Below are 27915 nucleotides of genomic sequence, written 5' to 3' on the forward strand. Positions count from 1 at the left end.
CATGCCTTCGGAGGGTCCGCTGGTCCCGCGGCTTCGGCGGACCTCCCACAGGCTGCCGCCGAATTCGTGGGACCAGGGACCTCCCACAGGCACGCCGCTGAAGGCATTCTGCCTGCCGTTCTTGGGGCGGCAAAATGCCTAGAGCCGCCCCTGGTGTGACCACAGGCACCCCGGCCATCCTCGCTGCATCAGGCACGAGATGGCGGCTGTGTGGCTGACCTTGGTGCATGAGGCGCCGCTTCTCCTCCGCTTGCTGCTCTGTGAGGAGAATTTGCTGGAACAGGGAGTCCAGGCTCATTTCTGTCTCCTGGGGCAGAGGGGGGGGCAGGACTTGGGGTTATTTCCCTGTCCCTGGGAGACTTATTCACCACTTCAGAGGCCCCTCACAGGGGGGTAGGGAGCTCTTCACTGAGCCTGACTCCTCCCCCTTTAGCAGCAGCCTTGTGCTCAGTCCCTCACATCTACCCCCCCTCCCGCCTGGCCACCTCAGTTCCTGCCCCTCTACCTCCCGACCGGTGGCTGGAGGAACAGTCCCTCCAGAGGGGTTTGTGCAGCCAAGGAGAAGCCCCAGAACCAGCCCGTCAGGCGGGGAAGCCTGAGGTTAGAGCAGAGGAAGGAAGCTGGGTTGAGGGGTGGGAAAAGATGATCCCAGCAGTAGAAGAGGCTGGTGGTTTTGGGGGGCAGCAGAGGGAACAGGGATTGGATGGAGAGAGCGTGGGAGGTAGCGGGGGGTCTGCTGGTGGAGAAGATTGGATTGGGGTGGGGCAGAGGGTAATCTTAACACATAGAGGGAGGGGTGGTAGTCCTCGTTGTACAATGTTTCAGAGTTAACGGGATGAAACAACTTCAGCAAAATGTTATATTATAGTCAAGCTACTGTTAAACAAAATAAGGCTCTGATGAAACTTGAAAACATGAAACTGACCCATCTTATGTAAAACTGAAATGATTTTATTTTTAAATTGGCACAAAGTGAAACAGAGGGAAGAGTTCACAAAGGTGAATTTAGGAAAGTGTTTTAGTAGTGAAGCTTCCTAACCAAAGGAAAAATGGAAACTATTAGTGAAAGGGGGAACTTTTGACAATTCAGATAGCTATTTCTTACCTGAGCCTGTGAGTGAACAAGTCATTTTATAAAAATTCAAGAAAAAGAACTACAATATCTTGGGATAAAGGCAAAAATAAAATGAAAACCATTCTTTGAAGTTTTCAAGACTTTACTGCTATGGTTGCAACAGGGGCTTTCATGTTTCAAACCGTGAGAAAGCTGCTGTATGCCAGGATGGTGTTCTGTGTCACATATTAGAAGAGCTGCTCTTTGTGGCGGGGCTCCAGTCTCAAATTATGGAAAAAGGAACTGTTCTTCATAAGAGAGGAAGCCAGAATCCAACTATAGTGCATTTTACAGCTCTGTTAAAGAAGTCTTGAAATTCAGGATGGGGGAAGTGAAATAGTCTTTAGAGTTCAGCTTGGTAGCTGTGACTTGGGCCTCAGTTCTGCAAACATGCACATGCTTAACTACACATAGTAGTCTCATTGAGTTCAGTGAGACTACTCATGTGTAAAGTTAAATACGTATGTAAATGCTTGCAGGGTCAAAACTAAATGTTAATGCATTCCTGTTTAACTAGAGCCATGCAAAGAATAAGACCTTTTGTAAATTGTTGGCTTTTTCCAACGGCGTTTTTAATTTTATTTTGTAGGTCATATCAGTGCATCCTAATCTTAATCTATATCTGTATCTTAATCATCATGCCCTAATCAGGTCATGTCTTTTTAATGTACTTCAGAATTAGTAATTGCCTTTTGTAATCAAGGTGCTGTGACAGTAGTAAAGTATTCTCTATAAACTCTAATTTGTGTAGGAAGGGGGTGGGGAGAGAGATTTTGTTACAAAGTGGAGCTAAGCATAAGAACACTTTTCAATTTAAAAAGAACAGGAGTACTTGTGGCACCTTAGAGACTAACAAATTCATTTGAGCATAAGCTTTCGTGGGCTACAGCCCACTTCATCGGATGCATAGACTGGAACATACAGCAAGAAGATATTTATACATACACAGGGGCGGCTCTAGTAATTTCACTGCCCCAAGCATGGTGGCACGCCGCGGGGGGCACTCTGCCGGTCGCCAGTCCTGCGGCTCCGGTGGACCTCCTGCAAACGTGCCTGCGGAGGGTCCGCTGGTCCCGCGGCTCCGGTGGACCTCCCGCAGGCATGCCTGTGGATCAGGGCTGGCTCCAGACCCCAGCGCGGCAAGCACGCGCGTGGGGCGGCATTTGCCGGCAGGGGCGGCAGGCTGGGCCGGTGGACCTGCCGCAGTCACGCCTGCGGGAGGTCCACTGGAGCCCCGGGAGGACCGGACCTGCCGCAGGCATGACTGCGGAGGGGGCGCTCCTCCCACGGCTCCAGTGGACCTCCCGCAGGCATGACTGCGGACGGTTCGCTGGTCCCGCGGCTCGGCAGGACCTCCCGCGGGCATGACCGCGGAAGCTACACTGGGAGCTGCCGGACCAGCCAACCGTCCGCAGCTGCGGGAGGTCCAGCCGAGCGACCAGCGGACCCTCCGCAGTCATGCCCGCGGGAGGTCCGCTGCTCCCGGGGCTCTGGGGCGTCTCCCGCGCCTGACTGCTTGGGGCGGCCAAATATGTAGAGCCGCCCCTGCTGTGGATGCTCCACCGAAGCTGCGGGACCAGCGGACCCTCCACAGGCACGCCTGCGGGAGGTCCACCAGAGCTGCCTGCCGCCCTCCCGGCAACCGGCAGAGCGCCCCCCGCGGCATGCCGCCCCAAGCACGTGCTTGGTGTGCTGGGGCCTGGAGCCGCCCCTGTACATACAGAGAACATGAAAAGGTGGAAGTAGCCATACCAACTGTAAGAGGCCAATAGAAGGTGTGAGGTTATTTAACATGGTCATCTTGATTATCACTTCAAAAGTTTTTTTTCTCCTGCTGATGTTCCAGTCTATGCATCCGATGAAGTGGGCTGTAGCCCACGAAAGCTTATGCTCAAATAAATTTGTTAGTCTCTAAGATGCCACAAGTACTCCTGTTCTTTTTTGCAGATACAGACTAACATGGCTGCTACTCTGAAACTTGTCAATTTAAATGCATGTATTTTTAAATGGATAGTGTCAGATTTTTTCAAAAACAATATAATTTTGATAGCCTGAAATGTAAATTTGAAACCTCTGCCCCCGCAATCCTCTAAATATTTAGAAATATTTATAAATTAAAAAAAATTAATGGAACCTTCAGGATGTACATGAACTCTGAGTAGCTACATGCTCTTATTCTCTTCTCCCTTGTTTATTGCTCTTATTCAACGCAGCATGTTTAAAATTAGGTACTGATCTTGTGTATATTTAAGCATGTTCATAACTTTTTTAAAAAGGGGGAGGATGGGTTTGGATTTTTGTTTTTCTCAATCTTCCACGCTGTGGACCCCCTCTTTTTCTTCGTAACAGAAGTCTCGAACACAGCCACACAGAGATGCTATAGTCTTTGGCCTTTAAAAACATTCTCTATCCAAACAAACGTCACATGAGAAATGCCTTGCCTTTCATGCTAAGGTGCTGCGGGACACAGAATGTGGGTCATTCTCCCTGTCTTGATTGTTTTATGGCAGTCTGCTTGGACAGAGTTCTTCACCTCTGGGAAGAAGGTGGCCATAGGCAGCTGTGAAATATCTACGGCACCAATCCTGTATTTGCACACAGTAGCATGGACTTTCACCTATGAGAGGAGTTCCACTGAAGGCAAAGGGATACCTCCTGGGCACAGGGAGATTGGGACCAAAAAAAACCCCAAAACCACTACACAGTCACTAGCAAGAGGAAGACTCCCTCTCAGAATCAGGAGCAATGTTTGTAGCTGGATAACCCAGACCACAGAGGTACTATTGGTTAAAAGTTAACAGTCAGCTGAATGGTTGGATACAACTCATGCAGTCATCAGATCCTTTTGTGTTAAGATTTATGTAAACATTTACTCATTAATCAATCATTAAACCAAAATGGCTTCTCCTGAGCTATTAATCTGGTTTAGTGGGTAAATGCAGACACTTCATATGCACAGTAGAATAGTGTGCTACACATTTTGGTATAGGAAAAAGCTACAAGAAGGTGCACATTGGTAGCCTTGTGATGCCTCTAGTGCCTTGTGAGGCATGAACCTGTTAAATGTCATTTTAAGAGAAATAACCTTTGTAGAAAACTATTTTTGGTGGGAGTAAAAGGAAAATAAGGCTGTAGTAGAACTAGGTTAGGCATATGGCCTTCTTCTAAAAATAACAGTAGAAAGATAGAAAATACAGAAGCAGGGAATAGTTTATAAATACATTTCTTCTCCTATTTTGAATACATTTAATGTTTGTTTTTTCCTAGCCATTTTTCTCTTGTTTACTTGTAGCATTTGAACTGCCTGTCCCTCTTCTGATTACCCATCAAGTCCAGCTGTCCATTCAGCGATATCAAAGGCACAACTAATGCTCTTAAAACACTTTTGAAAGAAACAGAATACTGAATAATTTCAATATGAAGCCAAAGTGCATTAAAGTGGCTGGAGGTCAACAAAGTGCTACTGAAATAGGTGCTTGGCATTGTGGGGGTAGGGGACAGTTTTTATTCCAGCGCGTCTCTCCCCTTAAACTGCCTCTGTTCAATCCCATGCTGACTACTTCTTTGTGTCTACCTCCACCTTCACTCTTCCCCTCCCATTTAACAAAATAGATCAAATTCTTCTTTGTGGTAATTCCACTTACTTTATTTTGTGTTTGTTTTCAGTGATGAAGTCCCAGCTGTACACTGCTGGGAGTTGGTGCTCAAGTGTGACATTATAAAAAATGTGGTTTTGAACAAGGAGGGCCTGATTCTGATCTCACTTAACTAAATTTTAACCTGGCATAACTAACTCCATGACTTCAGTGGAATCATTTCTGATTTGCACCAATGTGAGATCAAACTCAGTGTTTTGGCACAAATGAAATGAAAATTAAAAAACAAAAACAAAAATTCAAATGAATTTTACACTGAGCCATTCTAGCTCAGTTCTCAAAGCAGAGCAGAGAGCAGCAGCTGCTGGCTGGGCACCAGCTCTGAAGGCAGTGCTGCTGCCAGCAGCAGCTCAGATGAGAACTACAACCTGCATTGGCTCCCCGATTTTCTGCTAAACACAGGTTAAAGCATGGTCTACATATACCCCTCTTCATCCCCTATACTATGGGCTGCAAGGTGGGATGCATTGGAGTCAGTGCTCCAGCTTTAAACCCATTGGAGGTTCCCCTTCTCTTGGATGATCCCCAGCAGGGACCTTGCGAGTAGGTTCTGCTTTCTTTGTGTTATCTGAGCAGGGAAAAGGACTAGAACATGGCAGAAAATCTGCCCCCAGGTTTTAACTGTTGCCCAGGACCTATTTTAATATTATGTTTGGCCTGCAGAGTGAAAAGCTTAGGCACAACTTGTATGCAGCATATCCTATATCTGCAGAAATACCTTACAAACATGAAATACTGGTGTTCTTCATTTAGCTTTGTCTTAGAAAAGTTAGAAATACAATTTTAAAATCATTTTCTTCCAAGCAAATCCATTGATTGAGCAGCCAGTTCAGTACCATTGTCAAATACAAATACAGGACTGATTCTGCTTGCATTCAAGTCAATTATTTCCCCCAACTCCTCTCACCCCCATTTTCTTGCATAGAAGCAGGATTGGCCCATGGTAAATTCTACAGAAAGAAATACAATCATATCAGACTCCATCTTGTGGCTGTGAATGGTAATTTCAGGATGCTCTTTATGCCCAACACCCACGTTTGTTTTTAATGTTTAAATTAGTGCTGCCAAATCAGCAAAATAGTGTTTTGTCCAAATGATTGGTTAATTCAACTATTGCTACTGCGGTTGTTAAGAGTGAAAAATATTTATACTTCCAGTAACATTTTGTGATTTAACTTTGAAGTAATTGGACCAGATTATTGTGCAGATTTATATCCTGTGTAATCTCAGTGATTTATGTAAGTGTCAGTGAAGAACTTGGCTCATTGTTTTTCCAGACTGAAAGTGTTCAGTATTTCAAAACTGAAGTAAATAAAATGACATCACTATCTAATAAATTGTTAGTTATTGCAGACAAACAAAAATCTACAGGAGATCTCTGAATTTAAGCAAGCAGGTTAATATTAAATAATAGCACTAGGAAATGACTTTCTTACCCCCAGACAATGTTAGCTTCACTGGAGGATTAGTTATAGCCTTTTGCATTTTGCTAGGAATGTAAACAACTTTTCAACAGATGTCCCTTATAAAGGAAGCCAGCTATTAGCATTGTGATATCTCTGTTTGAGTCTCACATCCAAGATTTTGTGTAATTCCATCTGGAAAGTCTTCATTGGATCCCATCCCTAGGGGTTATAAAGTGAAGATTTTTTTTTTAAATCTAAGCCTTCTATTGTCTTTTAGTCATAATCATACAGCACCTGTTTTATTTGCTGATTGGTAATTGTGCTGTGTAAAAGGTCTTTACAGTGTATGTCTGCAATGCTTTTTTAATTTAAAAGGTAGCTCACCTGTCTTCTTTGCTAGACTTTTCCCTTAAAACTTTTTAAATCTAACTTTCCTAATAATTTGGATATTTGACAACTGAGGCCTTCCTTTATCAGAGCTCTATAATTTTTTGGCATGACTATAGTAACATATGTAATGAAGGAAAAATATGACTAATCTGTCATGTCGTAAAAAACTAGCAAAACAAATATCACTTTGGTTTAGTGTTGCAGCAAACTTGTTTAATTGTTAGTCTGGAAGTCTACAGTTTGGTTTTAGTACTTAGTAGATAGGACTCAGTTGTTTGAGGCAGCTATCAGCTGTCCATTTTCACAATGGAGAGAGGCAAACAGTTGGGTCCCCAACCCCTAAGAAGCTGCACTGGGAGCTGGGCTCTTCAACATATTCATTAATGATCTGGGAAAGAGAGTGAACAGTGAAGTGGATGATACAAAATTATTTAAGATAGTTAGATCCAGAGCTGACTGCAAAGAGTTAGAATGGGCTCTCACAAAACTGGGTGAAACGGCGATAAAATGGCAGATGAAATTCAACACCCCCCCCACATACACACCCCTATAATGATGGGTTCTTAATTAGCTGTTACTGCTTAAGAAAGAGATCTTGGAGTCGTCATGGATAGTTCTCTGAAAACTTCAACTCAATCCACAGCAGCGGTCAAAAAGGCTAAAGAATGTTAGGAACTATTAAGAAAGGGCCAGAAAATATAATGCCACTATATAAATCCATTCTGCTCCCAGACCTTGAATATTGTGTCCAGTTTGGGTTGTTCTACCTCAAAAAAATATAGTGGAACTGGAAAAAGTTCATAGAAGGGCAACAAAGATGAGCAAGGGTATGGAACAATTACCAAACAAGGACAGACTAAAAAGATGAGGACTATTCATCTCTGAAAAGACTCAGTTAAGGAAGATATGATAGAGTTAAGGATACTTGGCACTTTACAGGATTGGCCCCTTTGTTACGAGGTTTAAGCTTGCATTAAAATAGACCTAAGGAAAATACTCATTTTGTTTAATGACTCAAAATGAGCAACTTTAAATATTTTACCATATCCTTTATAACCCCATTCCATTTCTTTGATCCCTCTTTACCTGTCTGTTGCATGTTACTCTGTTTTTTCCCCAGAAGCCTAGCTCCTTTTTCAGCATCTATTGGTTATATAATTCCGCCTTACTTTATATGATATATAAATCCTGTTGGGTCTTGAAATATGTATTTAAAGTTAATTCATCAAGATCATTTTATGCTTTCAGTATTTAAATTGACAGTAGCTTTTATAGAATATTACTAGATCAGTATCTGTCATTGTCTTCTCTACGGCAGTGGTTCTTAAACTTTTTTTTTCGTGGACCAATTGAAAATTGCTGAGGGTCTCGGCGGACCACTTAATGATCTTTCCAAATATTGTTTGTACCATTAGCTAACTATTGTAAAGCGCTTTGGATAAAAGCACTATATAAAAAAACCCTTAATAATTATTATTATTTTTTGTTCTACAAATAAAAGCACACAACTCATATTTTTATATCAGTAGTCTTACTTGCTAATGCGATGGATGTGCCCTCTCTCTCCTGCTGTGACACCCCTTCCTTCCCAGCCCAGCTTGGGGGTTCTCTCCCCTACCACAGCAGCCACAGATCTGGGGCTGGGGAAAGTTGCCTCTTTCTCTAGCTGCCACAGCTCTGCATATCCCAAATTCCCCCCACTCCCTCTTCTCACCCCACTGCCCTCTCCCACCTACTCCCTATTCCCCCCAAGGCCACCACCTCACCTTACATGTGTGTCTTCTCCAGGGTCCAGGCACCTAATTAGTGGAGCCATGCCTGCACGGCTCCACTAATTAGGTGGGTTGCCCTTCATTCTCTCATGTCCGGCCACCCAAGCTTGCACCTTAGAGGGAAGCATCCACGGACCACCTGAATGGAGCTCACAGACCACGGGTGGTCCACGGACCACAGTTTGAGAACCTCTGCTCTGAGGTATTTCAGAAGATTTTGAAATGTTTTATCATAGTTCATAAAGCCCAACTTCTTTCTGATACTGCAAATGTACCAACAATATGATACATATTAGATGGTTAAAGAAAATAAATAAAACAATTTAATTTTCATAGTCATAACAGAAGTGGTATTTAGAACTAATTTAGATATTTTTTTAAACCCTTCCCTTAATTTCCATTAAAGCGAAAGGAGTTAATTGGCATGATGAAAACAACTTGAATGCAAAACACAAGTGTTCCCTATTTTTTATAATAATATTTGTGTCTGTGCTGAAGGCTTTCATCAAATTAATCTCATAGCTTAGTATGCCATGTTCCCCGGTAAAAACTTGCCAATTGATTTATAACTTCTTAAGTAGCAAATTTTACTTCAATATTTACAGCATTCAATATATTTCTTTCTATAAGTATAGAAAAGCACAAATACTGTAGAACTAAGATAATGTTTAATGGTCAACTAAGGTAAAACAGGCAAGTTTTTTTTAATGGCAATGGATGAGTCAACCTCTGAATATAGTAATATGTCTTTCCTCTATGGGAGACCTAATAGGGGATGAGACTGTATGTACCCGTAAGCTTAATACAAAGGATCTGAGTTATTTGTCTAGGAGCTGTTCTTTTCCCCCTAGCTCCCTTAAAAAGAATCTGAATAGCTCTTAGAAAACTTATCTAGCTGAGGAAGCTGGTTAAGACCTTTCTTATCTGTTAATTGCAAAAACTAATCTGGGAAACAACAGGATAATCCTGAGGTCTACATAAACTGTGCCCTTTCCCTTTTGATATGGCTCCTTTTTGGGTGCGGGAGACCTTACTCAGAGTAGATTTGGCAGTGGTCACTCATGCTATCAAAATCTCCCTGTCTATTGATAGAGATACTGTTTCTGTGATTCCATCTGTTTTAAAAAAAAGTGATTGCAATTAAAAGAGAGCCTGCAAGCTGTACCCAAACATACATCCCACCTATGCTTCTAAGGGATTACTCCTTTTTTTATGATGCAATTTTCAAAGGCTTGCATGGGCACAAATAACATTTTGCATGCTCCATCTGGGGCTCAATGCAAAGGCAAAGCAATAAAAAAAATTCATTTTGAGCAAAATATCACAGCGAGAATAAGCTGGAATTATAAAATGTTCTGGATACATAAACAATTATTTACTTTGTGTCCCAACTGCTGCTTTTTAGAAGCTTCAACATGTCCACTCTCTGTTTGTGTGAAGTGTGTGTAAATAATTTGTCTGGTTTATTTTTTTAAAGATTATTGAAAGAAATTAACAGAAAAGTGAATGGTAATGAATAGCAAAACAAATATATTGCTTTTTTGTGAAATCATCATTATACCTCTCTCTATCTGAAAGTTAAATCAGACAGTTTCATATTCTTTCTCTCTGTTTTTTGAGTATCTCATCTTTATCTCTGTATTATAAAGTAGGTATACACAGTATTTTCATAGAAGTTTTATGTCAATTATTTTTAAATGAGATCATCTAAATTCTTTTATTTTAGTCAATCACGTTTCTATGGATAACTGTTTTTGCAACCAGTTGATGAAATGATTAATAAAACTGCACTTTAAATTTAAAGGCAACTGTTGTGTGTTAAATGCCATTGGGTTTCCCAGAACTGTACAAATAAAAATAATAATAAAAAAACCCTCTGTCCCTTTCTAGAGAGACATCAGAACGAAAGGGCAAATCCTGTATATGTGCACATGATTAATTTTACCTATGTGAGTAGTCTAATTTGAGACATGGCTTGAGCGTGCCAGGTTACAAAGAGTTTGGGTGGGACAATCTGTGCAGAATTATACCATTGCTCTTCAAGGTAATTCCAGCTTTAGTGCACAAGAAGCTTCCTTTTCCCCAGTAACTGACCCGAATGTTATATATTCTTCTTGGTATTTGTGCATGTGATCAAATGCAATATCTGGACTGTCTGTACTCTGCTAGATGAGACTGAACTTTTTGTCTGAGCTGTTTATGACATCTCAGCGCTTTTTGGGTAGGGAGGTTAATAAAGTGCATAACCTCCCCAGCTTGACTGTTGTCAATTCTTTGTAGAATTTATATTCTGGCAAAATCATTAGTTAGCAGTTTGGCAAGTCCAATAGGAGTTACTTCTATATCTGAACACGCACTGTCATGTGGTCTTTACTTAGTCTGAGATGGATGTAGGAATCTCTGGGCAATGCCTGCAGAGATTCCCTGCCTATTTTTTGGTCGACCTAAAGTCTCAAAAGTACCTTCCAGGATATATTCACCAATGTTTTGATTTAAGTAAAATTTGAGACAGTAATGAATATTATATGGGAAGCCTTAACAGCCTTCGTGGTGCGGCTGCCAGACATGCTGCTCTGAGCGGCATGGTAAGGGGGCGGGGTGCAGGGGGGTTGGATAAGGGGCAGGGGGTCCTGGGAGGGGATGATCAGGGGACAGGGAGCAGGGGATGGTTGGATGGGGCGGAGGTTATGCGGGGGGGGAGGGGCTGTCAGGGGATGGGGACCACGGAGGGGTTGGATAGGCCTGGGAATCCTAGGAGGTTATGCGGGGGGGTTGGATGTGTGGAGGGTTCTGAGGGGGGCAGTCAGGGGGCAGGAAGTGGGAGTGGGCTGGGGCCAGGCTGTTTGAGGAGGCACAGGCTTCCCTACCTGGCCCTCCATACAGTTTCGCAACACCGATGTGGCCCTCTGGCCAAAAAGTTTGCCCACCCTTGGACTAGATGGAAAACATAGATTAGCGAGAATGTACTTATTACCTCTGATTCCACTGCATTTTGGACAATGTCTCCCTCATTTCTTAATCCAGAAAACATAGAAAGTTCTAACTGAACTTCATTCCATTTACAACTGAACTTCATTCCCTACAAAACCTATGTTAAAATGGAGTTAAGGTTGAGAGTATATATAAAACCAATTAATTTACCTGGAAATTCTCAAAGATTATTCAGTATAACATATACTCTATTTTCCTTCAAAATTACAGCACCTTGAGGCCTGATTAAATTTTCTGAGAACCTCTGCTTTAAGTGCAAAATTAAACTCAACCTTTACAATGGCATCTTCCAACTGACCCATCATCACAATTTAAATTAGGTGATTCTCAAAGCCCTTGACTATTCCAGGCAGAATGAAGATTCCTTCCCACAAAGCTCAAGTTTGTCGGCATCCATTTAGTCAAACAATGTCCATTTTGACTGCTGACTTACAGCATTTTGAAAACATCATGGAAAAGTTCAAACACAGAAGCAGCCAGGGCCTATTATGCTGATCGATATTGTCTCATTGTTTTCCTGTACTTCCCCATCAGTCTGTATCCATCTGTTGTCATCTCTTGTCTTGTACTTAGATTATGTTTGTGCTAAGAATTGTTCTGTTTTGTTTTGTTTGTACAGTGTCCAGCCCAATTGGATCTTGATCCGTGACTGAGGCTCCTAGGTGATACAATAATACAAATAAAAAACCAGCACCAGAATCTGTAGGTCAAAACTTTTACCATTCAAATCTGATAGTTCGTGCTTGGAGTCAAATTCAGTCTTTAATCAACTGAACATCATCAGTCCTTCAGAGAATCTAAGGTAGTGGTTTATAATTTAGAACTGATGGTGAAAAGTTTTGAAACATTGTCACTTATCAAGTAGGTCATCAAGCAAGAGCAGAACAGTAAAAACTCAAAAAACTTTAATTGATGGTTAAATACTTCAGTAGTAGATTGAGGGAGAGAAAGAAGGAAACCAGAGAGAAAAATCAAGAATCCTAAGCTGCTCAGAATGACATTTTCTAAATCTACCAGTATGTTACTAACTGGAAAAAAAAATAATTTTCAGGTAGATTTGCTTAGCAGAAAGACAATTCATTCAGACAAAATGCAGCACAAGAGAGCTGCAACTGTTGAGGAATTCCAGTAACACGTTTAATGATACTTGATCTTATTACCAAGTGACTCAGATTCTTCAGCTTTTATAAAATCCATTTTACAGCTGTTAAAAACATATTGGGTTTTTCCCAGCTCTTGGTTTTTTGATTCCTACCCAAAAAGAAAAGTGTAGAAAGTGTATCTAATTTACCTCAACTTAGCCAAGGAGGTTGTGATTCTCTCTGGTGACATATGTGGGTTAACATGCTCTCTTGTAACAGAAAAATCTGCTGTGACAGGGTCTAATTCTGTGCCTAGCACAGTCACACTGAGACCTCAGTGGTTCAGGAGCCAAATTAGCGGCCAACATTACCCAGAAGAGCCACAGTAGTGTGAATTAAATTTTTCATATTCTATTTTTATATATATGAATTATTCTCACATCAAAATAACTGACCAAGTATTATTATTGTATCAACTACAATTGGGTAATAACATAGTAAAAGCATTCTGATTGGTTAATAATGAAATCACAGTGTTTTAATGTCATGTGCTGCAAAGAGTCTCAGGAGACACATTAAAGAGCCACATTCGCAAGCCTCAGGGCTTGTCTATACTTACGGCTAAATCTGCACTGCTGCGATAGATGCAGCGGTATCGATTTAGCAGGTCTGGTGAAAACAAGCTAAGTCAATGGCAGAGCGCTCTCCCACCAACTTCTGTACTCCACCTCCCCGAGAAGCGTACGGTAAGTCGGCAGGAGAGCATCTCCCATCAACACAGCACAGTGTAGACACCGCTGTAAGCCAACCTAAGTTATGTCAACTTCACCTACGTAACTTATGTAAGTGAGGTAGCATAATGTAGGTCGACTTACTCAGACTGAGGGCTGATCTACACTAAAGCTGTATCACTGGCCTAGCACATGATGACTATATGGACAACCAGCAGCTAATACTTTGTCACTGGCAGGTGTTAATTGCTTGTAGCAGTACCAGCAAAGAAGAAGAGTGTTCATGTATGCAAGGGAGTGTACTCTACTCCAAATAGATCATGCAAACTTCTAAAATCCCAGAAGACAATTAGCAACACACAATTTCTAGTCTGTGATTTAAAGATTACTTTGTGGTGCTCCCCAAGTTTGTGAGGCACTTCACCACTACCTGCCCTTAGCCTGAAGGAGGCTTTTCTGTGTTTGCTGTGGGTCAGCTGCCTGAAATCAACAGCTTCTGGTAGCACAAGCACTAGCAGCCAGGCCTTTGCAGGTCTCAATCTCTCTGTGTAGGTAGTGCTAGGCACACACCAACCCTCAAGTCCTTGGGAGACCTCTTTGTAATATCTTGCCCCTTATCCTGGGATCCCAAAGGCAAGTACGCATCGGCTTGTAAGTTTCAGCTCAGGATCAGCACTTTGCTTAACATCATAGCATGTAAATAAACCTATTCTTGTTTTCACTATAAAAGAGTTGAGATTCAAGAAATAGTGAGTAAGAATATTGGAAACAAATGGTTACATATAAAACAAAATCATAACACACTTTCTAGAGACTAACTTTAACTATCAGGTTAACCTCCCGCTAAAATAAATTTATCTCACCCAAAGTTCTCTGCAGAATTTTCAACCAAGGCTGGCTGAGACTCCACTTTCATGAATGCAAACATGCTGTCCTTTACTTTGTAGGTACAGGATAACAGGATGTCTTCTTTGCCTTCTAGAAATACCTCCAAAGTTCATTATCTTTACTCATGGACAGGATAACTCCCGTGGCTTGTTTTTTCCTGTGTGCTCTTCCTGTTGACTTCATATCTCTTCAACTTTTACTTCATATGTAAATGGACATCAATTGGACATCAATTGTGTTAGCTTACACTACTTAATTTACATCTCAACAGAGAGATACATGTTTCTTAACTCCTGTCTGAAGAACCAGTCTGAGACATGTCACCTTCTGGTGACCTGTTTTCATTTTACATGCTTAAGATCATATTTTTAGTATAGATACATGACTCCTTACATAGTATCTATATATTTTACAGTGATATTGATGATGAGTGTGACACCAGCTTTCATTTGAGACTTCACATAACATTCTTTGGTGAACCAGAATCAGGAAATTCCTGTAACCCCACCACACTCTGTTGTCATTTGGCAGTAAGAAGCTCTTGGGTCACATATATAAAAATATTATTTCTAATCCTAGGGCTCAAAACAAAAGTATTTCTTTTTTATTTTTGGATGACTCACTGGGTAATTGAATATTGGCCATCTACTCTCCTCTTGTAGCTGTCACCCTGGCCATTAATGAAAGCAAGATACACAGCCTCAACTTATTTCTATTGCTTCTTCAGTTCTCCAGCACGTGGTCTTAGAAATGGGGCAGCTTATTTCCTCTCAGGCTAGATAGCAGTACCAAGCATGTCAGTTAGAGGGCATGCCTTTTCTCTCGCAGTTTGGGAAGATGGAGTTCTAAGGTCATTCCTGAAGCATGCGTTACTGCATGATGATATATTACTGTTCAGCCTGTTTTCTCCTAAAATGTCTTGTCAGAGAAATTATATAGCAGATTAATAAATCAGGTCAGCTCTACTCTGTATATGTTTCCTCCAGTCCTGTCTTGCCACATTCAGATCAATGGTTTTGCAGTGAAAAGATGCCCTAAATTATACATAGAGAATGAGAGATTCTCCAAACCTGCAAGTCCTCAATAAATCCTCAGGTCATATTCGTATTGGGTTAACTAATCAGCTACTGATACTAACAGTAATAGTGCTCTGTCAATATTTCTTTTTTCTTCATGATGTTGCCTCCACAGAGTCCAACATGCCTAGCCATGGAAACTTTTAAAGTAATAATTGTCAATTATGTGGTGTGCGTAAGTTCCTAGAGCCCTACATCCCATAGATGGACCTTGTGAAACCCCCGTCCTATGCAACTACTGAATTCCTTTGTTTGTCATCTGGAGTAGTAATGGAACAAACTTATCTCTTTCCCCCCCATCATATTAGATGCACAAGTCTCACTGTAAGTTGCTTTTTAAAAGTTGCATTAAGTTTAGGCTGAAAAGTTTCTGATTTATTATTTTACTTTAATGATTTTTAAAAATACTTTTGGTTAAGATGATGGAATTTAGAAGCTGATTCTCTTTCCCCATGATGTTCTTCAGTTCAAATAGATGTGAAAAGTACCCTTTGTGGCTTGGGGGGATGGAACTCAGCTTTATTATTTATTGTGAACAATTATATTGCTGTAGTGCCAAGTTGGGGCACCATTGTGCTAAGCACTCTACAGACATAGCAAATGACAGTCCTTCCTCCCAAAGAGTAAAAAGACAGTATACAGTAGGTCAATAAGACAAACGAGTTCAGGGTGGGTAAAAGTGACAAAAATAGAGGGAAGGCAATTCATAGCCAGTAAAAAGCAGTAATCACAGCTTGCCACCTCCCTACCTGTTATCAAGTTGTAGTTTACTGTATGAATTATGGAAGAGGTCAGTTTTGCAAAGGGACTTGAAGGAGGATAAGGTGGTAGGTATAGGGATTTTGACTAGGAGGTTTTCATGTGCATGGGCAGCATGGGGGACAGTACAGGGAAGTGTCCAAGTTGACAATCAGGGCTGACATCATTGGCACAGTGAATGCCATCTGATGGCTCAGAAAGCTAGTGAAGCTAAATGGTAAGGCTTCAAAGGCAAAACAAGAAATTTGTGTTTGATGCAGTGGTGGATACAGCCCATGGAGGGATACAAAGTGGGACGTGAGGTGGTCAGAGTGACAAGTCAGGAAGATGATCCTGGCAGGAGGATTTAAGGGGGTAGAGATGAGGTTGCAATGTGTTTGGCATCAAGGGCAGAGAGAAGAGGAGTAAAAAAATGTTATGTAAGTGATTCAGAAGCTGAAGTCCCACTGAAAGTAAGTGGGCTTTGGGTCCTAAGGCACTTGAGTACTTTTGAAAAAAATTTCCACGGAGATTATTCTTAAGGTATAAGTGATGAGGGTCTGAAAAAGAGCTTTGGTTCTCTGGACAGACAGAAAAAGCTGAATCTTTGAAATATGGGGATAGACATGGCCTAGGTGTATACTTCTAGAGAGGGCTGAGTTAATGATTATACCCAGATTATAGGCCTTTGTGATTGGGAGGATGATGGTGGTTGAGAAATCGAGAAGAGGGGAAGGCATGGCGGGGGAGATTAAAAGTTCAGTTCTGGAACGTATTGAGCTTAAGTTGTCAGTTGGACATTCAGAAAGAGATGTTCGAAAGATAGGCTAAGGTGTGGAAATGGACGGAGGAAGGCAGGTCTTCACTAGAGAGAGATTTTCAAAATTGTCAGTACAAAAATGACATCTGAAGTCTTGGATAAGAGGACTTAGAGATACAGTGTAGAGAAAGAAGAGCAGAGGGCCAGAGACTGAACCTTTGGGGACATCCACTGAAAGAGAGAGAGGAAGACGAGGACCCACCAAATGAAGGCAGTCATGTCTGCAAGGCCTTCTCACAAAGAGCCCAAAAGGCTCCAGAAGACTGTTTTATAATCACCTCCTGCAAAATGCTATTGTAGCTCAAGAGTCTGGGAGATCTCCTAAAAAGGGTAACTTCAGGCATATGTAGTGTGACTCTTGGTTACAAAGTATGATGCGAAATCCCAGGATGAAGGGGGTTCATCCTCTTGTAAAGAATCCCTATAAAGAGCTGTCAGAGTGGATTCCGCTTCGGAATATATTGTCTCCACAGTATCACAATGACCCTTCCTTCCTCCTCTCTACTTCTGATCCCAGTTGTAAGTAGATTTGGGAGGCAGGGAGGGTGGGATATTTATGCCATTTGTTTATGGACCATAAGGCTTGAGGGGATTTTATATGTACTGTAACTGCCAACTACTGCTTAAGAAGGTTCCAATGCTAATTCTACAGCAGAGCTTTGTTGAGACAGAACATGAGTTACTGTTGGTAAGTAATCCCTTTTTATACAAGTTAAGGAGTTGTTTTGTTTGAATCATATTTTTACATTTCCTTCCTTCTGAGTTGTCATTGATGATCTGTGCTACTCAGAGCACTTAAATCACAGTCTTTTTAAAAAACATGTCTATGTACTGCTAAATGTGAAGAACATATATTTAGTTTGGTTTTGTGAGCTCTAATAAAACTTGAATTTCTTGCTAGTGTTACAAAAGATTCCCTTTCTGTGTAACCAACCAGTTTACAGAATGCAAGATGATCTGTGGGCACAGATACAACAATGTTCCACTTATGCTTTTACTCCTATGTCCAACACATATAGTGCTACAGTCTTTCCTTGCATTATGTAGGAAATATGAATGATAGATATGTATGCACATCTGCAAGAGAACAACTTCTTGTACATGTCACTCAGCAGTTGATTTTATATTTGTATTTCACTTTTGCATCTGAAGTATGCTGAACTTTACTCACTATAAGCCAGATTCATTCTTGGTGTAACTCCAAAGACTGAAGTAACACTGGGGTGAGTTTTTGCCCTGTAGATAAAGGTATATAATAGTTTTTTAAGTGATGAACTATAAAAAATTAGGCACAGAGTGCCTGTTTAGTGTTCAGGAGACTGATTTGTCTTTCAGAGTTTTGGCATGTTTTTCCATTTCACATTAATGTATTTATTAGTTCTTTGCAGGAAATCAATGCAGTACCAAAAGCTCATTAGTCTGAATATACATTTCTTAATTAACGTGTGGCTAGTTCTCATAACTCTAATGAAACTTTTAAAACTTTGAACGTGTCTGGGCAGTAGGCAAGGACGGCTCTAGGATTTGTGCTGCCCCAAGCAGGGCGGCACGCCGCGGGGGGCGCTCTGGTGGTCGCCGGTCCCGCGGTTCCCGTGGACCTCCTGCAGACGTGCCTGCGGAGGGTCCGCTGATCCCGCGGCTCCAGTGGACCTCCCGCAGGCATGCCTGCGGATGCTCCAGCGGAGCCGCGGGACCAGCGGACCCTCCGCAGGCATGCCTGTGGGAGGTCCACCGGAGCCGCCTGCCGCCCTCCCGTGGGACGCCACCCCAAGCGCGCGCTTGGCGCGCTGGGGTCTGGAGCCGGCCCTGGCAGTAGGATAAGTTGTTTTTTTTTATATAATTTGAAAACATAAGGTAAAAAAATTACCATTTTCTCTGTCTCTTTCCCTAGGTGGCTCCACTACCTGACTACAGGCTTGTTTGCCATCAACTGGCGTCTGTCACCCACAGAGCAATGCAATCAGCAACAGTTGCAGGGAATCTGCTGCCAGATGCCCCCTAGTATGGAAATGACATCCAGACTCTGGTGTGACCGGTGAGCTACTGCAGGGAGGATGATTGTTGAGAATGGTTCAGGCCAGGTAGTTGCTGGCAGAGCACCCCTACAGTAGAACCTCAGAGTTAGGTTCTTCGTCGTAACTGTGAAATGTATGTAACACTGAACAAAACGTTATGGTTGTTCTTTCAAAAATTTACAACTGAACATTGACTTAATACAGCTTTAAAACTTTACTATGCAGAAGAAAAATGCTGCTTTTAACCATCTTAATTTAAAGGAAACATGCACAGAAAGTTTCCTTACCTTTCAAAAAAAATTTTTAAATTTTTCCTTCATTGTTTTTAGTAGTTTACGTTTAACACAGTACAATGCAATATTTGCTTTTTTTTGTCTCTGTTGCTGCCTGATGGCATGTTTGCGGTTCCAAATGATGTCTGTGATTGACCAGTCAGTTTGTAACTCTGTTGTTCGTAACTTTGAGGTTCTACTCTATTTGTATGGTGGAGGTGGAGAGGAGAAAGGATTGGAGAAAAGGCTCCTAAAAACGCATTGTTTCAGAGGGAAAGTTGCTGAGCAGAGAAGTTTTTGAGTGGGGAGCAGAAGCTCAACAGGACCTAGGTAGGGAAAGAAAACAGCAGGGCTGGAAGTGCACCAGGCAGCCAATGAGGTGGTAGTTAGAAGGCTGGAAAGGAAAGGAACAGAATTAGTGTTTTTCCAATAAATTGTTTCTAGCTCAGCTCCCTCCTTCCCCTTCCTTCTGCCCCTTTGGATACATCGAGCCTCCCACACAACCTCCTAGTTGAGTAGTTTCCCTTCACTAGTCTTGCTGAGCTCCTGCTCCACTGCTCTTTGGTCTCTGGCTTCGCCAAAGTCTGGATCATCTTCATGAAAGAGAAGGTGCTAGGCAGCAAATCTGCTCCATCTGATGCTTATCACCTTATTCAGAACTGCCAGATCCCACTTCCTATCACACAGTACCAGTTCCTTGGGTGTCATAGGTTTGCTGCCAAGAAGTGGAGCAACCTAAGGGAGAGAGAAAAGGTAACAAGAAAATACTTTGACCTTTTTTTTTTTTTTTTTTACTTTCAGGAATTAACTAAAAATCTTACAATTATTGTTCTACTGTCCAGGAGACTCCCCTGAGCTTGAAGAGTTTCATTAGGAAGTAAAGCCACACTTGCCGATAGTACAAAGTACCCTACTTAAGAGCACTATAAAGAGAATTTTCATGTTCCTCTTCACCAATATGCAGTTCTGCTTTACTCCACTATACATCTATGTTAAATTTCTATTTTTCTGATTCATAATCAGGATATATAGCTCAAATAAAGCATGAAAAAAACACTTTTTTCTATAGACTAATAATACTTATACAAGCATTATAGATGTGCAATATTATGATTAATACAACTCAGCCAGATTTTGTAGCCATTCCACACACAACTCCTATTGATATTGGTGGATTTTGCCCGCATATAACCATTTGCAATAAGGAGCCCACTTATTTCTATATTTTGTTTCCTCTCTTTCATGTTGTCTAGTCCTTAGATTTAAAATTGCTTTTCTATGAAACAAGACTGTAGTTTGTATTTGTTCAAACTTCAATTAAGCTACAGAGTGTCATATTTTATAAGAAGTAACAAGAAACCATTTATATTAGATGTGAACCTGTCATCTAACTTTCCTTTTTTCAAACTTCGTGGAATTCAGTGCTCTTGAAAGTTGCTGTGCTGAGACTCCTCTGTCCACCAAATAGGTACAAGACAGACAATGACAGCACAAGTTTCTACATACTGCTCCACAAATGTGCCACAATCTTCATTTAGCAGCACCAACTATGAGAGGGTTGTGGCAAGTCTCTGTGACAAACCAATTCTTGGCCTCTGTGCTAAAACCACCAAGATTGTCAGTTAATGCCAGTGATGTTTGCAGTGGGTACTAGACTGAGATTACTAACACTTTTTCAAAGACATAACCAAATAGACATCAAATGGAGAACCTTTTGGCTACTAAAAACCTGAGTTGGATTCAGACTTGCATCCTAGAGGCGAATGTCTGATTTTTCTGTTACTGACCTCTTTTGACATTCCATTGCCCTCTGCTCTAGGATTTACTTCTGACAGTCAGAAATTAAAATGGTTATTTAGGACTAATTCCAAAGAAGTAAAAGATACTTGAGCGAGCCTTTTATCTGTTCAGATTTTGTTAGTAAACATTCGTCAGCTGTGACATTCACATAACAGGTACATCCCAGGTGGAAGTTCCTTGCTCTGTCTAAAAGGCAGAGACTTTTCCTCTGTAGAAGAGTTATAACTGCCCCCCTCCGCAGAGTATAAGGATTTAATAGTTAGTTTTATTTTGATTTTTAAAAACCCTCTCAGTAATTTAAAATGACCATTAACCTTTCAAACAGTCACAGTTTCAACTTTTCACTAGTATAATGCTGTCTGTATTGTAGTGGGCTATTACAGCTGTCTGAAAAAGTATTGTTTGATGTCTGTAAGCACAGTTAGTAATCAATAGCTTGAAATTTGTACCATTTAAATCCTTTGCGATTTGGCACATCATTTTTTATTTCATTCAATCTGCTTACTGCAGAATAAAAAGAGTTTTGAACCATTGCCACAAAGCACATTTATGCGTGAAACAATATTCATTGATATAGTGGCAAGTAGATCATTTTGACACTTATTTTCAATATTAATTGTACATATTGATTTGTTTTGTACAAATTGTAAATTTATTCAAAATATCTCAGTCGATGACAATATTTTGGTAGCGATGCGCAACTATAGAATATTATCACAGTTGCACAAAAATACCCTTTGCAGATGTTTTGACACGGGTAAATGGAATGGTAAATCATTGTTGTAGCATTGCTGTCAGTGTCACTGTTGTTGAGGTTGAGAAGGGTATTGCACATAAATTCCTATCTTGTGAAACTATTGACTAGAAAGAAATAGGAAGCTGCATTCTGGGTGATATATGCCCCCATAGGAAAAGTCTTTTTCATTGGAATCCTGCTTACAGATCATATTCCACATGCAGCTACACATTAAAGACAAAGTTTAGTCAACTTTCTTATGTCTTTGCACAGATTCACTAGAATGTTGATATTGTCTGTTGAAAATTTCACTCAACTTAATGTATATAGTGCTAACGGAACGTTGGGAGAGCTTTAGTTTATCAACAGAAACTAACTGTGCATGCAGAAAATACTGATTTTGGTTGTCTGTTTGGAGGCTCAAGCCTGACTGTTCATGTCTGTTTTTTCTTTTTTCTGTTTCTTAGACACTTTTAAGTAGTTTTTTTCTTCCTCAAAATGTGGTGTTTTGGTGCTTGAATAATACCCCTTACTTTGCTTCTGTCAGTCTGACCTATCTTGCCCAAGATTACACAGATTACAAAATAACCATCTTCAGAAAGAGATATTGTTCAAATTACTTTATATTTTAGCAGCTTTTTGGGCTCTCCTCCTTGTATTCCCTGCTAAGTACCAGGATTTGACTTTTTTTTTTTTTTTTTTTTTAAGGTTTGCTCCAACTTGTTACAAGTGGTGACCAATCAGATAGTTAGCCAAGTCAAACTTGGAGAGGCCTGTACTTCAGAGTGGTGAGTACTTTGCTGCAGCTTTACATTTAATATGAAAATCTATATTTTATCTTGGTATTTGTTTCTTTCCTTTTGTCTCATCAGCCATAGTTTCTTGTGCTTTCTTCATGATCACAGTTATTGTCTGAAATTCAGCAATGTTACAACTTACTAGAGACTTCCTGTTCTTTCTCACTTGGGGCTAGTAGATTCCTAACCTTTATGCAACTATAAACAATGCAGCCCAGTTGGCTCTATTTACGCTACAGAACTTGCTGTGTTCTGAAACATGGTGTTTAAAAAAATACATGTGGGGTCCCAGTTTGGAAGAGACAGAAAATTAATTTTCAAGGCTTGGTAATGTGTTTGTGAACCTTGATTATTATTCTTATTTAACATTCATATTATAGTAGTGCCCAGAGGCCCCAGTCAGGATCAGGGCCCTGTTGTGCTAGGTGCTCTACAAACACCAAAAAATACACAGTCCCTACCCTGAAGAGCTTGTAGTCTGTTAGTACAAGTGTGTTAGCTGTATATTAAACAATTGTTCAGAATCAGAGGCGATGGGTCATGTGGTATAAAGGTAGACCCAGACTCCCTTATTAGACTAGATTTAAAGCCATTATCTGTGTGTAAAGAAATCTCAGTTGGTGTAACTTATACTAACAGGAGTCAAAAGAAGGTGTACGTTTAAATAAAAGAGGGTGCCTATTTTAACTTATGCTTTCTTAAATGCTCCAATCAGTTGCTTCTTTCTGTGCTCCTTTATTTTGACTACTGAGTGTGTAAATTACAAACTCTCTTACATTCAGTTAGATTCACTGGGCAAAATTCAGAGATTATATGTATGGGAATGTGTGGGTGTATATTGCATGGTGGTAATTTGGTATAAAACTACCTTAAGAAAAGAGGGAGTTTCAGGCTTGATCTACACTTAAAAGTTGCACCACTACAGCTGTGGTGGTTAGAGGTGCGATTTGATTTTTTTTTAAACCAAGTTAATTATTCTAGCATAAGCCCTAGTGTGGATGCAGTTATTTTTATATGGTTATTTTTATGCATCCACACTAGGAGAGTTTTGCTAGTTTAACTATACTTATATGGCTGAACCAGAAAAAACTTTGTAATATAGAGAAGGCCTTAGCTGTGTAATTATATCTTCCATCCTCCCTGCCAAAATGTACATGTACATCAATTTTGACTCATTCTAGACTTAGACTCACCTCTAAATTTGGCCCACCATGTTTAAAATCCATTTCTGTAGTGTAGATGGGGCCAGTCAGGTCTTGTGTCGTCAGAAGGAATGCAAGTCTTCCTGAAGTAATGGCAAAGAAAACAAATTATTATATTAATGCCCAATAATTTAGGGGAGAAAACGGGACTGTTTTTCAGAGATGTTCCCAATGATTTAAGTTGGTGAACTGAGAATCAGACCCTGGTTCTCTCATTTCCATTGGTAACTAACTAAATCTAAAATGATTAATCAGAAATAGGGAACAGAAATTTGATCTTGTTTGTATATGAGAAGGCTCTTTCTGCGGTATAAAATTAACAAATAGAAACAATGTACATATTTTAATTAAAGGGTCACTGTCACATAATTTGGGCCCAACATTTAGGTTTTGTAAGATGAAAGTCTTTAAGAAAGCCTAATACTGACATAAATATTTTCATGACTTTAAAAAAATTTCAGTGAAAACTGTTTTTTATTGAGTTTCTTTGCCTGGAAGTGATTACAGAGTTACCCAGGAAGCTGTACAAATTGATATTCTTCATGTGAATGAACTAGCCATCCTGAAGCAAAGGCAGGAATGGTGTAAATTGGCAAAGCTCCATTGATTCCAAAACAGTAAAGCTGCTAAGTCAAAGACCATAGAACATAAGAACGGCTATACTGGCTCAGACCAAAGGTCCATCTAGTCCAGTATCCTGTCTTCCGACAGTGGTCAATGCCAAGTGCTTCAGAGGGAATGAACAGAACAGGTAATCCTCAAGTGAGCCACGCTGATTTGCACCAGCCGAGGACCTTGTCCATTATTGTTAGATAATCATTTCCATTTTAGCTCTTAACATATTTTAACATTGTACCTTCTTAAAATGTACAAAAAAAGTGGTTTTGATCCTTGCCAGCTTTGATATCCCATATTTGCTTTACGAATAACCCTTTATTACTGTTTGCATCATGATTATTTTAAAATAGCTAGGTAGTCAATAGGTACTTCAAGAGATCAAACTATCTGTGGACATTAGGAATAAAGTCTCAAATTTGCAAGTTAGGAGATACCCAACTATAACTGCTCGAATGTTCTCTGTATCTGAGATAAATACGTTGATTCCCTTGCCTGTAAGTTTCATTTACATATGAGTCAGTATTTAACATGTCATCATCTATATTGTTCCTCTTGTATGTTTAATTGCTTTACAGCAAGTTTTTGTTTGCTTACTATCGCTGTTTGCATTATTCATTTTCATGAATTGTTTTATTGTAGGAGCATGAATTACCATACTTCCAGTAGACGCTAGGGGGCTCTATCAATCCACCTTTTGAGATAATAAACAATAGAATGGTAGAGGTAGACTCAGTCTGTCTAAAGCATACTTTTTAGCCTATATATTAATGTATTGTCTATACTAGCTAAAAATAGTGCAGCTAAAATAATATGTTTTTAAGATACATACCTTTATAAGTGGCTAGGATTTTTTCACATTTTTTAATTTCTCCGTCAAAGTAAATATCAGTAGTTTTATATTTTCTTCTGATTTTTACGACTCCGTATTTCTGAAGTCTGGTGCAGTGTTTCAGTATATTTATCCCATATCCTGTTGAAATTCAAAACCAACTGATGCATATTAATGGGATCTATTCTGTCATGTATAAGATCACTGAAGAACACGTCAACTTTTGTAGCTAACTGGCCAGATAATATTTAAAGCACAGCATTTCTGATGATTATAGCTGGCAACTGTGAGCTTGGAAAAACTATTGGGTGAACAAGCTCACTTAAAAGAATTGTTCTGTGAATTAATAAACAGTGCAGGCTCGATTAAAGCCTATGGAGGAAAAAAGCACTGAAATGGAGGATCCAGAAGCTTAATCTTCCCTTCTCAGACACTCTGAAGGTTTGAGGAGTGTGGGGGGAAGGGTATGGCACTTAATGGTAATACTTTGAGTCAGCCTTCCTGTCTTTGTGCTCCTTTTGCTCTCTGACACTTGTTGGACGCACTAAACCCACTTACATGACAGGTTCAGTAAAACTCCATCTTATTACCAGGCCACAAAAGCCCTCTCAAGGTTTCATAAACTCCTCAAAATTGATTTTTGGGGGGATTGTGCAGGTTTCTGTTGTTTGAAGGATGGACAGCATTGTTACTTAATCTGAACTTTACAAAGGCTAAATGCCTTGGGCCAAATTTTTGACTTATTCAAGCAACTACTTATATTGACTTCATGGAATAAAGGTAAACTCAGGACAAGTAAAGCAAACTAAATTCCCTCCCCTTAATGATTTCTGCATCTTCTCTCTTCTTCTCTCTCATACTCTTGGAAGAAAAGAGCCCTTAAAAGTACTGTTTTCTGGATCCTTTCCCACTAGTCTCTTGTTCTCTCTCACTCTGTGTCACCCATTAGTTCAACCTCAGATTCACTCCACCTGTTCTTTCCCAACAGAATAACATTTAAAAGTTCATGGCATTGTTCTTTTTCCCCAACATACTTCCGCTCAGCTGCTCCATCAGAGCCACACTTAATAAAATTTATATTTCTCATGGCTCAATGGCTTTGACTTCAGTATTTTCATTCAAGTTCACTTTGTGAAATGAGTCTATGGCAGGGATGACAAACATGTGGCCTGCAGGCTGGATGCAGCCCAGTCAATGTATTAATTCGGCCCTCATGTCAATTTACCATTCCATTGTCATCGTGGACTGCTGCCAGCAATAGCAATTGACACAGTGCTCCAGCACTATAGCTTTTGCACATGGAATCTGGCTGCAAAAGCAAAACTGACTAGTATTTTAGTCAGTTTAATTTTGCAGATGACTCCTTTTTACGTGTTTGGTGTAGAGTGACCATTCACTTACATATGCAGGGGTGGCTCCAGACCCCAGCACGCCAAGCGCGTGTTTGGGGTGGCAAGCCGCGGGGGGCGCTCCGCCGGCACCGCGAGGGCGGCAGGCAGGTTGCCCTCGGCGGCTTGCCTGCCGAGGGTCCACTGGTCCCGTGGCTTCGGAGGACCTCCCGCAGGCAAGCCGCCGAAGGCAGCCTGCCTGCCGTGCTTGGGGTGGCAAAATTCCTAGAGCCTCCCCTGTACATAAGGATGGGGATGCAGAAGGAAAGCCATTAGCATTCCGCATGGAACAAGTACAGAACATGCCATTATGTTTGTAACACTGGCCCGTGGATTCCATTTGAAAATGTCATTTGACCCTCAACACAGATCGAGTTTGATACCTCTCGCCTACTGAGTGCATCCAGTTTCATGCAATAAGGTAGGTCTAACCTGAAAACTAGAAAGCTAGTAAATTTTGAAGGGTCTCTTTGCCTAGACTCACTTTGAAATAAAGTTTTCTGAAGCTTCCCTTTTACAGTTGGTTTAGTATGTCAAATAGTCCCCTTATCATCACTACGTTTTATCTTAGTGATAGTTCTTTATAGAAAAAGAAAAGAAACATATCTTTTTGATGAAAATAGAAAATGTCTATGAAATGTAGGTGCTTGAATTAATTTTGTTTTAAATTGACATAGATTTGAAATTTAGCAAACTGAATGAAAAGCTTCACTTTGTTAAAATAATATCAGCCAGCACAGACATAGCTTTTACAAAAAAACCCTTAAAAAGTGAAGTACCAACAGCAATGCCAACTGTCAGGGCTGCAATCAGAGTGGAGTGAGTGGGGCAGCCGCCCAGAGCACAAAGCTGTGGGAGTGGGAAAATGGGGCAGAAACAGAGGCGGCACCCCCTGACTCACCGCAGCAGGGCACCCAATCTGGGTTGTGGGGGGCAGCCAAAAACTCGGGGGGGAGGCATGTGACCTTGCACACACACACACACACACACACGTCGCCTCTGGGCAAAAAAATGACTAACCCCCACCCCCAATTTGCTTGCTCACCCCAGGCACTAAAATGCCTAGTTACAGCTCTGGAAACAATTGAGCATCCTTGAGGACCGAGAGGCAGTGGAGCCATCATCATGGAGGCTGAAGTCCACAGTGAGGTTGGTGTCTGCCTTGTTTCTAAGGGGACACCTCTTCACATCTTAAAAACCAACATTATAACTGGCAGTGTTTTTGTCAGTCTCCGCAGAGACAAAATAAATGTGGAGTCTGGCTAATTACTGAATTGACATATTGGACTGGATTCTGGTACACCAGTGTAAATCGGGAGTAAGCCTACTGAAGTCACCAGTATAACTGGGAGCAGAATGTAACCAGAGGATTGAATTTCCCCCTCATTTCTAGAGGCAGTCTCTCCAGAGCAGTATTTTAGGCATGTTAGGAGAAAGCCTTGTGCTTCTACTGCCCATGCTATTCCTGTAGATAATGGGACATCAGTGTCTAGTGTTTTCAGTCTGGTACCTAAGCACTGAAGGAAAAAAAAAGTGACTTGAAAACATGATTTGTCGCAGCATATATTTAAACAACACTAATATGACATGACAG

General features: G+C 40.8%; 3 protein-coding genes across 3 annotated transcripts in view; 1 reads left to right on the forward strand and 2 right to left on the reverse strand.

Annotated features, from left to right (window-relative positions):
* CCDC172 (coiled-coil domain containing 172) overlaps positions 1-472 on the reverse strand; it is a 37340-nt gene extending 36868 nt beyond the window's left edge. The window contains exon 1 of the mRNA XM_045025335.1: positions 220-472. Within this exon, the coding sequence (XP_044881270.1) occupies positions 220-298 (79 nt within the window). The 5' untranslated portion in view covers positions 299-472. The remainder of the gene's footprint in view (positions 1-219) is intronic.
* An 18526-nt stretch (positions 473-18998) lies between these two features.
* The window catches only part of LOC123374939, a 206680-nt gene continuing 197763 nt past the window's right edge, over positions 18999-27915 (reverse strand). Inside the window, exons 6-9 of the mRNA XM_045025336.1 lie at positions 24934-25074; positions 23478-23569; positions 19600-19686; positions 18999-19345 (exon numbers count right to left, since the gene is read on the reverse strand). Coding sequence (XP_044881271.1) covers positions 19268-19345; positions 19600-19686; positions 23478-23569; positions 24934-25074 — 398 coding nt within the window. The 3' untranslated portion in view covers positions 18999-19267. The remainder of the gene's footprint in view (positions 19346-19599; positions 19687-23477; positions 23570-24933; positions 25075-27915) is intronic.
* GFRA1 (GDNF family receptor alpha 1) overlaps positions 22196-27915 on the forward strand; it is a 199681-nt gene continuing 193961 nt past the window's right edge. Inside the window, exon 1 of the mRNA XM_045025331.1 lies at positions 22196-22275. The gene's annotated coding sequence lies outside the window, so the exon portion shown is untranslated. The remainder of the gene's footprint in view (positions 22276-27915) is intronic.

This window comes from Mauremys mutica, chromosome 7 (assembly GCF_020497125.1).
Source record: "Mauremys mutica isolate MM-2020 ecotype Southern chromosome 7, ASM2049712v1, whole genome shotgun sequence".
Classification (NCBI taxonomy): Eukaryota; Metazoa; Chordata; order Testudines; family Geoemydidae; genus Mauremys; species Mauremys mutica.